This window comes from Rhinolophus ferrumequinum, chromosome 17 (genome assembly GCF_004115265.2).
Source record: "Rhinolophus ferrumequinum isolate MPI-CBG mRhiFer1 chromosome 17, mRhiFer1_v1.p, whole genome shotgun sequence".
NCBI lineage: Eukaryota > Metazoa > Chordata > Mammalia > Chiroptera > Rhinolophidae > Rhinolophus > Rhinolophus ferrumequinum.
In genome coordinates, this window is record NC_046300.1 from 40,938,128 (window position 1) to 40,952,352 (window position 14,225).

The 14,225-nt window shown below is 41.6% G+C and overlaps 1 protein-coding gene across 1 annotated transcript in view; it reads left to right on the top strand.

Moving 5' to 3' along the window:
- The window catches only part of C17H3orf20 (chromosome 17 C3orf20 homolog), a 64,636-nt gene that overhangs the window by 31,100 nt on the left and 19,311 nt on the right, over positions 1-14,225 (top strand). Inside the window, exons 9-10 of the mRNA XM_033132120.1 lie at positions 4,380-4,503; positions 5,889-6,141. Of these exons, the coding sequence (XP_032988011.1) occupies positions 4,380-4,503; positions 5,889-6,141 (377 nt within the window). The remainder of the gene's footprint in view (positions 1-4,379; positions 4,504-5,888; positions 6,142-14,225) is intronic.

The window sequence follows — 14,225 nt, forward strand, 5'->3', positions numbered from 1 at the left end:
TGACAGGCTAGTCATGAGCATCTCTGGGCTCATTCTACTACCAGCTTTGGTCTCCCCAGGAGCAGGAGGGCTTCTGTTTCCTCAGTGCTCCAGTAGAAATGCCGACACCAGCATCATTGGCTCTTTTGACGGCCCATGCCTGAAATGTTCCTCCTGTAGCCAGGAGTGTGTGTCACTTTCACTGACCAGGCTCGAGTGTCACATCCATCCTGGGAGCCATGGGGCCCTCAGCGCCAGTTATAACACCTGGGCAAAGGATGAGGCAGGAGTGTTTTCCTAAAGGAGAGTCACGGTGCTGTTACCAGAAAAGGGAGAGAGAATGCTGGACAGAATAACTGCCAGTGTATGTCTCTGTCACTCCCTTACCCATCTCTGGTAGGGTATGCTTCTCCCTCTGCCCGGCCCTCCCAGTTGGGACTCACCGTCATTCTAGCACTCCTTTATGTGCAAGCCAGTCTTCTCCACCAACCTGGGAATTCCCTGTGCTTCCTATGATGTCTGTTGTCCCAGGGCCCAGAACACGGGCTGCTTCAAATTAAGTACTTACTAAATATTTGTTGGTGGGTGAGAAAGGAGAGACTGGAAGGCCAGTTCTTCCATTCGCTGGGTCTTTATGGATCCTACTGTGTGCCTGGTCCCGAGTCAACACTCCATCTTTCTCCATAGAGAAAGATGGAGAGGATGAAGGGGACACAATCCCTGATCCCCGAGGAGCTTATAATCTAGAAGAGGGCGGTTGACATCCACCATGAGACTGGGCTGACCAAGGGCTCATTGATGGAGCAGGTCACTTGCATCGCACACAGAGCACGTTGCTGGGATGGGCTCACTCTGGAAGGCTCCATGAAATAGGAGCAGGTAGACCATTCCTCTCGGTTTGCCCAGGGTCAGTCCCTGTTTACACCTGTCAGCCTGGAGGAATTATTAACAGCACCCCCCTTTTATTCTCAAAAGTGTCCCGGTTTGGATGATCAATTATATGGTCACCCTGAGCAAGACTCTTGCACTGTGGGGGCATTGCCGCCACATGCCACAGGCTCACAGACTCATAGAGCTGACAGAGCCCAGTGTCCTCACTTTACATGGGGACACGGGAGGCAGTCATTTGTTAGGGACCCATGTTATCTGAACAACAAGGTGTACAGAGAACATCTGTGTTTCTCCTGGAGAAAAGCATTGTACCTATTTTTCCCATTGCATTTTCATTTCAGCAGCATTTCCGTTTCATTAATTCATTAACTAATTCAATAAACATTTATTAGCATCTGCAGTGTGCCAAGTTGGCATCTGGGGATGTAGAAATGAAAGAAGTCGCATTCTCTCTAGTCTCTGAAATACTTTCAGTCTAACGGAAGGGGCAAAATTATCAGCACCAGTTGTATTCCAGCTTGATGGGTGTGGTGCGCCAGAGAGAGGAGCTCTGAGGGAAATGCCAAGGTTCATAAGAGCGCCCAGGAATCTCAGATGCCTGTGACTTCAGCCTGTACTCTTACTTCAAAGAGCAAAATAACCCCAGAATTTTGAGTCCATCTGGACTGAGGTGAATGATCGAGGTTGCTGATGAGTCCATCCTGTTAATTTCGTTCCATGCTGTTCCTCTGAAAGTCAGTATTAAGTGACTCAGTATGTATGAGGTTACATGTATGTTTCTTGAAAACCTCTTTAGACTATGTAAAAAAAAAAACTGTGTACTTATTAAAGGCAATAGATACCAGAAAATTATTCTTTCCCATAAAATTGCAGTAATGCTTCACTTTCCTGGAAACCTCTTGTCTGGTAATCTCTGAAGTTTGGAACACAGCTGAGAACCAGGGCATAAGCAGCTAAAACCCCCCATGAACAGCCAAGAGAAATCACAATAGGTCCATGAGCTAAATATGCCCTCTAGGCCTAGGAAAGCAACTTAGTAATTCAAGACTGATTTTTTTCTATCCTAAGTGAAACCTTAGCCAGCTAGAACTAGAAGTCCAGAGCTGTGCTGTCCAATATGGCAGCCACAGGTTGCAAATGGCTATTGAGCACTTGCAGTGTGACAGAGAGGGGTCAGAGTGAAAATACATGCTGCATTACCAAGACTTAGTATGAAAAGACAATGTATAATTTCTCCTTAATCATTTATTTTGATTCCTTGTTGAAATCATCATATTTTTACATATTGGGGTATATAAATGTTATTGAATTAATTTTACCTCTTAAGAACAGTTTTAATGTGGCTACAGGAACATTTGAAACTACACCTGTAGCTCGCATTGTATTTCTACGGGACCATGCGGGTCTAGGAGACAGAGTCTTTGTAAGAGAAGCTCCCAGTGTTGTAGAGGCTGGAAAGTTATTGAAAAGGACATTGTAACTCAAAAAGCACCACGGTCTTGGGGACATTTAGTGTAGGGATAAACAGACATTGAAACAGCTTCTAAACACAGCAGTGTATTCTAGACGACAGTTACTGATGTTGACCAAGAAGGCTGACTTGCCAAAAAGCATCCAGGTCGGAACCCCTTCTGTTTGAGAACGCAGGGAAGTGTACTATAAGTTACAACTTTCTAACTAGGTAAATAACAGCAAATGAAGAAAGATCAGATTTACTGTAGGTAACAGGATTTCCAAACATTGACCTTAGCTGCCAGATTAAGCATCTTGAAATATTTTACACGAAGTCCTTGAGACTCAGAGAATTGCCTCTTGTTGGATTCTTGGACCATAAGAGCTGCAAGAAGCCCCTGAGAAAATTTGCTGAGTGTGGGGGCTGGCAAAGAGCCTCTGCTAGGAAAAGGCCGTCGTGCCTTGGACCAGTCCCTTCCTTTTCTGAGCCTCAGTTTCCCCATCTGTATCATGATGTGTAAGGGCCCATTCAGCTTTCACACACTCCCATCCTAGGACTTCTACAATCCATTCAACTACATCCCATGTGTGTGCGTTTGGGGCTAGTTATCACTCATCAGCAAAGTCCATGACAGTCTAGAAAAGCTGAGGGTGGGAAATAGGGTAGCCTCTTCCCTCAAAGTCCCTGTCACTGGGAAGCTTGTTAAATGGCTTCCCCAGACACCCATCTCCTTGGAAGGAGAGCGGCAGGCAGAATGGCAGTCCCAGCTTTTACAGCCCTGCGGCCAGGCTGCTCACTAAATATTTCTATCAAGGCAGCACTTTGGAAGCGAGGCAATGCCTCAATTTAAATGCTTTATTAGCCCAGAGTGCCACCTCAAATCCTTTTCGGAAGCAGGCTAGGTATAAATTACAAATAAATAAATAAAATTAGCCCAAGAGCGGCAGCTGGGGCCAGCAGTTGGAAGGATGGTTGAGGTTTTGCCATTAATTGGGGCATCCGTTACAGAAGTCCTGCCTGCAGGGTAAAGAAGGACACATGGGCTGACTCATTGTTCTTCAGAAAAGTCTGCCCACCACCACCCTACTCTCTCCACTGGAGGCTTCAATTCCATGGAAGAAAAATCTTTTTCACACCTCCTCTGTGTTAAGTGGGAGATGTCGAAAACATGGTTCCTGCCTTTAAGGGGCTGACCAAGTTTAGGATAAAGAAGGTGAAAAATGACCAGGACCCAGAGCAGAAAGAACTGAAATGGGCAAAAGTGCAAGTTTAGCATGGTGAGTGATTGCTGCTGGCTGAGGAAATCGGCAAAAGCTTCCTGGACAAAAAGTCAAACACTGACTGCCATTAACTCCGGAATCTGAGCCTAGTTGTGCGGTACCATTTGAGAGGTTGAATTGCAGGGCAGCTCCAGAAATTGCCTCACCACCCACAGGGGTCCCCAGAGCCAGAATGGCCTTTTAGGGTAACCCCGAATTGAGGCAGGAGGCCTGGGCCTTTGTGCTCACAGGTACCAGTCAATCTACGTAACCTTGGCCAAGGGCAGTTTCTCAGCTGAGATGCTCTGGCAGCTGGAGGGAGGAAGGGCGTTCTGGGGGATGCAAAGACTGCAGAGAGGCCTTTATCCATCTAGTTATTCATAATGCACCAAGCATTAATTGAGCACCTTCTGCATGGTGGGCACTCAGACACAAAGGAAACCCAGACAGTCCCTGCCCTCTAGGAGCTCACAGTCTAGTCGGGGAGACAGGCTCAAATGCATCCAGTTACTTCATAAAGGGCTAACTTCTGTCTTCATGCTGCATAGAGAGCATGATGATGGGTGTCCAAGGAACAGTTCTGCCCAGTAGAGTCAGGGAAAACCCTCCAAGGAGAGGACGTTTGAGTCAGGTTGCACCGGTGTGCAGGAATTCACTGGGTTGAGGGGAAGAGCTGTTGTCCGAGGCAGATGGGACAGCACCTCCTACAAGCCAGAGCAAGGTCTTCTTGTTGCTGGTCTGGGCAGATGGCCCCTGGTGGGGCAGGTGACAATGCCCTCCCCCTGGCCTCTCCCCAGGTGACCCACAAGGCCAACAGCATGAACAGAAAGATGTCTAAGATGAGCCGAACCCTGGCAGAGATCAAGAGGCGGTTTCAGAAGACATTGTCTCAGTTCATGAATTCTGTCTTGCTGGCAGCGGGTAAGGGGACAGAAAGGTCAGTGACAGCCTATCTGATGGCTTCACAAAACCTGGGTCACCTGCAAGTCATCTCCAAGGACAGCTCTTTACCATCCCAGGGAGGAGGGCGTGGCAGGGAGATTTCCCCACTGGTAGATGGGATTGCTGGGCTCAGTGTGTAGGGACTTGCTCAAGGCCACTCAGCTAGTGATGGTGGCCTTCGCCACCTTCAATTTTTGAGCACTTTCCCAGGTGTCTTTAATGTCTCCATGTGATTATCTGATTTTCCCGGGCCTCATCGTCTTTCTGTATCTCTCTCTGTTCCCACCCCCACACCTGGTTTACCTTTCAGCTCCATTTCCCATATGGTCCATCATCCATTGGCAAGCCCCATTTCACTCTCCTTGTGGAAGATCCCAGCAGAAAAGAAAACAGCAGCCGCCTCACCAGGCTGTCTCAATTAGCCCACCCATCTGCCCCAGGCCAGTGTGGGTGGTCTCAGGACCCCTTCCACATTGGGACTCTTCTTCTCACTGCTGGTGGACCTGGGGACAAAGGAACATTGACCCCACCCCCCACTCCATGTCACCCCCTGATTGGTCACAGAGGGGCTGTGCTCCTCAGCCTCCCTGGGCAGGTTCTCCTTGTCCCTAGAGATGCAGTTCAGCTGTGCCCCTCCTCTGGGAAGCCTTCTCTGATTCCCCAGTAGAATGGGTCATACTCTTCTCTGGGCTCCCACAGCACGTTATACATGCTCTAATTATAGATCTTTACTATCTAGTGTTGTGAATATTTCTGTTTGCCCATCCCCCCTATACTGCCACTAGGAGTACCCAGAAGCAGGGAACCCTATTTTGGTGGTCTCTGTATGCCCAACACCCAGCATTCAATAAACGTTTGGTAAGTTAACAAAGGAATGAGAGGTCCCTGGGCTCAGAAGTTTTCCAATCTAGTAGGGAAAATAAAATAAGAATACAAACAAATACAATATAACAAAGAAAGTAGATGGAAATGGCTTAAACCTGGAGACACAGGAAACAGTACTCTCAGGAGGAGAGCAGCATGGATGCACTGTGTACCCACTCCCACTGAGTGCTGTGGAGAACACAAAGCTGAATGAAACACAGGTCTCTTGGGGGAAGTGGGATCTAAGCTGGGTCTGGATGAATGAATAGGAATGACGTTGGTGCATTCTTACATTCAGCCAGCATTTACCAATCCACTAACTACACTAGGGTTGGAGCAAGGTGCCAGACAACAGAAGGGAGGCAGCCTGGCAGGAGGACCTACCAGAATGAAGGAGTGGCGAGGGAGATGAGCTGAAGTGTGCTCACCTGCAGAGCCTCATAGCAGGGAGGGAAGGCCAGGCCGCCGTGGAGAATGACAGCAGTGTCTTCTGTTAACAGGCTTGCTCACCATAGAATATCCAGTAAAGGAAGGGGCAGAAATGACTAAAACCAGGATGAAAGCCTGGTCCCATCCTGAGCGGGCCACCAGGCTAACTCTCTACTCAGGAGAAGTCATTTCATCACAATCTCAGTTAGCCGGACCTGAATCCTCAACTGGAGAGTCTGTGAGGGAAGAGCATGGGTTTGCTCCTGTGAGCCCCACTAGGAAGAAGACCATCAAGATCCAAGCCAAAGCCACGGTCACACCCAGGTGTGCTTGGGTCTTTGTTTTCTCCAGCTTCTGTGTGTCAGTCAGTGTCTCTGATGGTACAGGAGGTGGGTGGGGCGTAGTCCCAGTGAGTCAGCAGGGCGGAGCAACAGAGCTCACCAGGCCAATCAGATTCAGATATGGCTAGAGGGGGCGGGCTCAACACAGGAAAAACAGTGCCTGCCTCTGGGCTGCAAGGAAGGTGGACCCCCTCACCAGGAAAATGCCGACTGTCCTCCAGTCCTTCTCTGGAAGCTACACAACTCAGTCTGCGCCCCCACCCCACCTGGTATATGTCTGAGGCCCCAGAGTCACAGCCCTTCCACTGGAGCCCAAGGTGAGTGCCTGCGAGCGAGTGAGTCTGTGTGCAGGCTGGTTAAGAGGACCTCTGGTTTTCCCGCAGCCTTCCGGCCCACCTGAACGGTCGGAATCCCCCCTATTTTCACAGCCAGATGTGTGGGGGCTCCTCTTCTCGGCACCAGTACTCCAGGCTGGGGAGCCTGGTGTGGAGGCTGGGGTCCCTCACTCCTCCAGGGTAACCAAGGAGGCCGAGATATCCCTCCTGAGTCTCAGCCGCCACACACAGGTGTGGGGCCCGTTCAGCCTCTCCACCCGTCCTGCCAGTCTCGCTGTGGCTTCTTCTTTATATTTTTCATTAAATATAACTTCTGTTTGGCTAGACTTCAGATGGTTCTCCAGGTTGATCGTTCAATAATTTAGTTGTAATTTTAATGTGTTCACAGACGAACTCAGGCACAGTGTTTATCTACTCGGCCATCTTGGACTCCCCCGTAGAACACATTCTTAAAGCTCTGACTTTGTACGAATTAGCCAAGTTTACATAGCTCTTTAGCAACAGACTTTGTCTAAGTAACTCAAACTCTCAAAACCTCAGCTTCCTTATTTATAAAATGAGCATCCGAATTCCTGCTCTGTCTCCCTTCTCCCTGTATGCTCTTCCAGGTTCTTACGAAGAGCTATTAGATATGCAAAAGTGCTGTTAAAACTTTGCTGCAAAAATATGAAGTAGGGTGCTTATGTATTTCCAGGTTAGAAACATTGGTGGTAAGTGAGGAAGTAACTGACAAATCCGTTTGTTACACCAGAGATGCCTTATCATATTCTTGAATTAGGTTTTCCTTAGGCAGCCGGCAAACAAGACAGCAAGGGGTTCATGAGGGAAGCTGGAAGACAGTGCTCCCTTTCCAGAGGTATCAGTGAGCTAGGGTGAACAGAACTTGTAAAAAGCCCCTTTCCTAGCCTTTTTTCCTTTACCAGGAGCCCTAGAGAAGATGCTGAAAGCAAAGCACTGAGCAGGAGAGGCAGTTTCCAGCTACAACAGCTGTCCTGTCTAGAGAGATAGACAGCCCAAGTCTGGGAGCTTGGGGAGCTGTTGGAAGGGGCTGTAGGCGTACAAACTTAGGAACCAGGCTTTCAGCACTGCAGAGGCCAGAACTGGCAAGTGGAGGGTGGGGGCTGTTCCATATGTGTGGGCCTGTCTGAAGAGTAAAGAAAATTCAATTAGAGTGGAAAGAGGAACAGCTCACGAGCCCTGACTAAAGAGGTGGAGTTGACATGTAGGACAAATGACTAAAAGCTGGACAAGAGAGAGCAAGGGGGAAGAACCTTCTGAAAGGAACATAGACCTGTGGTTGAAAGGTGTGTGACCCTACAGGGAGGGGACTGGAGAAGTAAATATCAACCTTCTGCTTCTCCTCCCTCCAGTCTCCTGCCGGTACCTCCACTGGCAAAACCCAACCAGAGTTTCTCAATGCCTATGCAAGGAAATGCAAATATACTTCATTTCTTCCTTTTTTTTCCTTAAATGGTATATTAAAATCACTGTTCTGAACTTTGCTTTTCTCACTTAATAATATATGTTAGAGATTGTTCTATGAATTTCTTTTGACCTTTTGGTGTTTGTTACCTAATATCCATGTATAGATGTTTCATGATTGATTTGTCCAATCCTTTTTTTCTTATTCTAAGCTATCCTGAGGGCAATAACCATATATGTTCATCATTTTCATATTTGTACAAATATATCTGTAAATAAATTTCTAAAAGTGGAATTGCTGGGCCACAGGTCATGAATTTATAATTTTAAGAGAGAGCACCAAATAAATCTTAAGGGCTATACCAATTTGCATTCTCATCAGCAGACTATGTTATCTTAATATAGTTTTAATATATGTTGCTCTTATTATAAGTGAATTTGAGTATCTTTTCATAATTTTTTTAAATTTTTTATTATGATAAAATACTCATGACATATAATTCATCATCCTAATTATTTTTAAGTATACATTTCAGTATTTCAGTGGTATTAAATACATTCATAATGTTGTACAACCATCACCACTATCCATCTCCATAACTCTTTTCATCTTGGAAAACTGAAACTCTGTACCCATTAAACAATAACTCCCATTCTCCCCTTCCTCCAGACCCTGGAAACCACCATTCTACTCTCTGTCTGTATGAATTTGAAATGGAATCACACAGTATTTGTCTTTTTGTGACTGGCTCATTTCACACAGCATAATGTCTTCAAGGTTTATCCATGTTGTAGGATGTCACAGGATTCCTTCCTTTTAAATGCTGCAGTGTATGTACATACCACATTTTGCTTATCCATTCATCTGTCCATAGACACTTGGATTACTTCTACATTTTAGCTCTTGTGAGTAGTGCTGCTATGAGTTTGGCTGTACAAATGTTTCTTTGAGCCTCTGCCTTCAATTTTCATTATATATCCATAATGGATTTGCTAGATTATATGGAAATTCTATTTTTTAATTTTTTGAGGAACCACCATACAGTTTTCCACAGTGGCTCTACCATTTTACATTCCCACCAGCAGTTCACAGGGTTCCAGTTTCTCCACATCCTCACCAACACTTGCTGTTTTCTGGGGGGTTTTTTGTTTGTTTGTTTTGTTTTTGATAGTCGCCATCCTAATAGGTATGAGGTGTTATCTCACTGTGGTTTTAATTTGCATTTCCCTGCTGATTAGTGATGTTGAACATCTTTTCATGTGCTTATTGGCCACTGGAGTATCTTCTTTTGAGAAATGTTAAGTCCTTTTCCCACTTTTAATCAGGTTGTTTGTTATTTTGTTGAGTTTTAGGAGTTACATTCTAGATATTAATCCCATATCAGATATATGACATGCAAATATTTTCTTCCATTTTGTGGGTTACCTTTTTATTCTGTGGATAATATCTTTTGCTACCCCAAATTTTTTATTTTCATGAAGTCCAATTTATGTATTTTTAATTCTGTTCTCTGTGCCTTTGGTATCATATCTGTGAAATCATTGCCAAATCCAATATTGTGAAGATTTTCTTCAATGTTTTCTTCTAAGAGTTTTATTATTTCAGGTCTTACATTTACGTCTTTGATCTATTTTGAATCAATTTTTGTATAAGGTGTTAGATAAGTGTCTAACCTCATTCTTTTGCTTGTAGATATCCAGTTTTCTTAGCACCACTGTTGAAAAGACTGTCGTTTTCCCCCATTGAGTGGTCTTGGTACCCAGGTCAAAAATCATTTGACCATATATGTGAGGATTTATCTCCGGGGGTCTCTATTATGCCAGTACCACACCACTCTGATTACTGTCACTTTGTAGTAGGTTTTGAAATCAAGAAGTTTGAGTCCTCCAACTTTGTTCTTCTTTTTCAAGGTAGTTTTGGCTATTCATGGCCCTTTACAGTTCCATATGAATTTAGCTTTTCCATTTCTGCAAAAAAAAAAAAAAGGCTGTTGGAATTTTGATAGGAAATGCTTCAGATCAGTATATTGCTTTGGGTAGTATTGCTATCTTAACAATATTAAGTCTTTCAATACAAGAACATGGAATGTCTTCCATTTATTTGGGTCCTAAAATTTCTTTCAACAATATTTTATAGCATTTGCTGTGTGAGCCTTTCACCTTCCTGATTACATTTATTCCTAAGTATTTTATCCTTTTTGATGCTATTATAAATGAAACTATTTTTGTAATTTTCCTTTCAGATTGTTCATTGCTAGTGTATAGAAATATAACTGATATTTGAGTGTTGATCTTTTATCCTGAAATTTTGCTGAGTTTGTTTATTAGCTCTACTTGTGTGTGTGTACGTGTGTGCACACACACACGCACACACATGTTTTAGGACTTTCTGTATATAAATCATATAATCTGTGAATATAAATAGTTTTACTCTTTCCTTTCCAATTTAGATGGCTTTTATTTCTTTTTCTTGCCTAATTGCTCTAGCTAGAACTTCCAGTACAATATTGAATAGAAATGGTGAAAATGGGCATCTTTGTCTTGTTCTTGATCTCTAAGGAGTAAAGCTTTCAGTCTCTTTCACCATTGAGTATGATGTTAGCTGTAAGTGTTTCATAAATGTCCTTTGTCGTATTGAGGAAGTTCCCTTCTAATCCCAATTCATTGAGTGATTTTATCTTGAAAGGGTGTTGAACTTTGTCAAATGCTTTTTCTCCATCAATTGAAAGGATCATGTGGTTTTACTCTCTTCATTTTATTAATGTGATGTGTTGTATTACACTTATTAATTTTGGTATATTAAACTACCCTTTTTTGGGACAAATCCCTCTTATATAATCCTTTTAGTATGCTGCTGGATTTGGTTTGCTAGTATTTCATTGAGAATTTTTGCATTTCTATTCATAATGGATATTCTTCTGTGTTTTTCTTTTCTTATAATGTCTTTCTCTGGCTTTGGTGTCAGGGTAATGCTGGCCTCATAGAATGAGTTAGGAAGTTATTTTTTAAATGAGTTTGAGGACAATTGATGTTCTTCAGATGTTTAGTAGAATTCATAAGTGAAACCCTTTGGTCCTGCACTTTTCTTTTGGGGGAGGTTTTTAAATTATGGATTCAGTCTTTTTACTTGTTAGAGGCTTATTCAGATTTTATATTTCTTTTTTAGTCAGTTTTTGTAGTTTGTATATTTCTGGGAATATGTTCATTTCATTTAAGTTATATAATTTGGTAATGTACAGTTCACAATATCCACTCATAATTCTTTTTAGTTCTGTAAGGTCAGTAGTAATGTCCCAACTTTATTTTTGATTTTAGTAATTTGAGTCTTCTCTTTTTTCTTAGTCAATCTAGCTAAAGATTAGACAATTTTGTTGATCTTTTCAGAGAACCAACATTTGTTTAGTTGTTTCTCTATATTGCTTTTTGCAACTTAATCATTATTATTTCCTTCCCTTTGCCACCTTTGGGTTTAATTTGTTCTTATTTTTCTAGTGTAAGGTTAGGTTAGTTTATTGATTTGAGACCTTTCTTCTCTTTTAATACTATACCTCTCCCTCTGGGTACTGCTCTCAATGTATCCCATAAGTTTTTGTATGTTGTGTTTTTGCTTTCATTAATGTCAAAGTGTTTTTCTAATTTCCCTTGTGATTCCTTCTTTGATCCATTGTCTACTTAAGAATGTGTTGCCTAATTTCCACATATTTGTGAATTTTCCAAATTTCCTTATTTTTAATTTCTTTTTTTAGAGAAGATATTTTGTATGATTTCATTCTTTTTTAATTTACTGAGACATTTTCATGGGTGATTATATGGTCTATCCTGGAGAATGTTCCATGTGCATGTAAGAAGAATGTGTTTTCTGCTGTAGTTGGGTTAAATGGTCTATATCTCTTAGGTCTAGATAGTTTACAGTGTTCTACAAGTTGTCTATTGCCTTGTTTATCTTTCATCTAGTTCTGTCCATTATTGAAAGCAAGGCATTAAAATATCCAACTATTATTGTAGAATTGTCTGTTTCTCCTTTCAATTCTGTCAGGTTTTGCTTCATATAGTTAGAGGCTCTATTGTTATATGCATATATGTTCATAATTGTTATATTTCTAGAGAGGGTGACCCTTTTCTCAGTATAATGCCTTATTTGTCTCCTGAAATAATTTTTTTTGCTTAAAGTCCTTTTTTTGGTCTGATATTAGTTTAGCCACCACTTCTCATTTTTGGTTATTGTTTGCTTGGAGTTTGTTTCTATCCTTTCACTTGCAACCTTGTTGTATCTTTGATTCTAAAATGCATCTCCTGTAGAAAGCATATAGTTGGATCATGGGTTTTCTTTTAAATTCTGTCAATCTCTGATTTCTGTTGAAGATTTTAATCCATTTGCATTAAAAAGTAATTACTATTAAGGAAGGACTCACTTCAGCCATTTTGCTATTGGTATTCTATAAGTCTTGTATTTTTTTTTGTTCTTCAATTCTTCCATTGTTGATTTTGTGTGTGTGTGTGTGTGTGTGTGTGTGTGTGTATCATGTTATGATGGTTAATTTTATGTTTCAACTTTACTGGGCTAAGGGATAATTGGGCTAAGGATAAAACATTATTTCTGGATGCATCTGTGAAGATGTTTCTGGAAGAGATTAGCATTACATTCAGTTAACTGAATAAAGAGATTCATCCTCACCAACGTGGGTGGGCATCATCCAGTCCACTAAAGGCCTGACTAAAGCAAAAAAGCAAAGAAAGGGCAAATTCCTTTTCTCTCTTCTTGAGCTGAGAACTCCATCTTTTCTTGCCCTTGGATATCAGAGCTCTTTTCTTGGGCCTTTGGACTCCAGGACCTATACAGCAGCCTCCCAGTTCTTAGGCCTTTTCCTGGGACAGGGAATTACACAATTGACTTCCCTGGGTCTCAGGTCTTTGGACTAAGATTGCATTATACCGCTGGCTTTCCTGGTTTTCCAGCTTGCAGTTAGCAAATTGTGGGACTTCTTGGCCTCCGTGACCATTTGAACAAATTCCCATAAATTTCCTCTGATCTAGACCTAAATCTAGATCTAGATTCTGTTGGTTCTGTTTCTCTGGAGAACCCTGTCTAATACATGCAGTTTTGATTTCCTTCTCATTTCCTTTTCCATATATATTTTTAATTATTTTCTTAGTCATTATTCTGGGGATTACAATAACAATTTAGTTTGAATTAGTAACAACTTAGCTTCAATAGTATACAAAATCTCTTCTATACAACTCTGTACCCTTGCCATGTTGTTGTTGTCACAAATTATATCTTTATGCAATGTTTGCACAATTAACATAGATTTATGATTATTATTTTATTTGTCTTTTAAACCATATAGAAGAAAACAGAGGAGTTACAAATTAAAAGTATAATACTGGTTTTATATTTACTTATGTAGTTACCTTAACCAGTGTTCTTTATTTTTTCACATAGTTTAAGTTACTGTCTAGTATTCTTCCATTTCAATCTAAAGCATTCTCTTTAGCATTTCTTGTGGGGCAAGCCTACTAGTGATAAACTCTCTCAGCTTTTGTTTTCCTGGGAATGTCTTGATTTCTCTTTCATTTTTGAAGGATTAATTTACTCAAAATAGAAATCTTGGCTGAAACATTTTCTTTTCCTTTCAGCACTTTAAATATGTCATTCCACTGCGTCTGGCCTCCATGATTTTTGATGAGAAATTGGCTGTTAATTTTATTAAGGATCCCTTATATGTGATTTACTCTTGTTGCTTTCAAGATTCTCTTTGTCTTTCAACAATTTTATTATGATATGTCTCAATGTGGATCATTTTGAATTCATTCTACTTGGAGCTCGTTGAGCTTCTTGGAGAAATCTCAAATTTGGAGAGTTTTTGGCAACCATTTCTTCAAATATTTTTTCTGCTCCTTTCTTCTTGTCCTTCTGTAATTCCCATTATGTATATATTGGTATTCCTGATGGTGTCCCACAGGTATCTTAGGCTCTATTAATTTTTCTTCATTCTTTTTTCTTTCTACTCCTCAGACTGGACAATCTTAATTGCCCTATCTTCAAGTTTGCTGATTCTTTTTTCTGCCTGTTCAGATCTGATGTTGAATTTTTCATTTCAGTTGTACTTTTCAACTCTAGAATTTCTGGTTGGTTATTTTTATAATTTCTATATTTGGTGGGACATTGTTTTCCTGGTTTCGTTGAGCACATTCAGCATAATTAAAACAATTGACTTAAAATCTTTGTCTAGAAAGTCCAATATCTGGATTTCCTCAGGGAGAGTTTTTCTTCCTTTCTTTTCTTTTTTTATTTTTTTTAAAATAAATT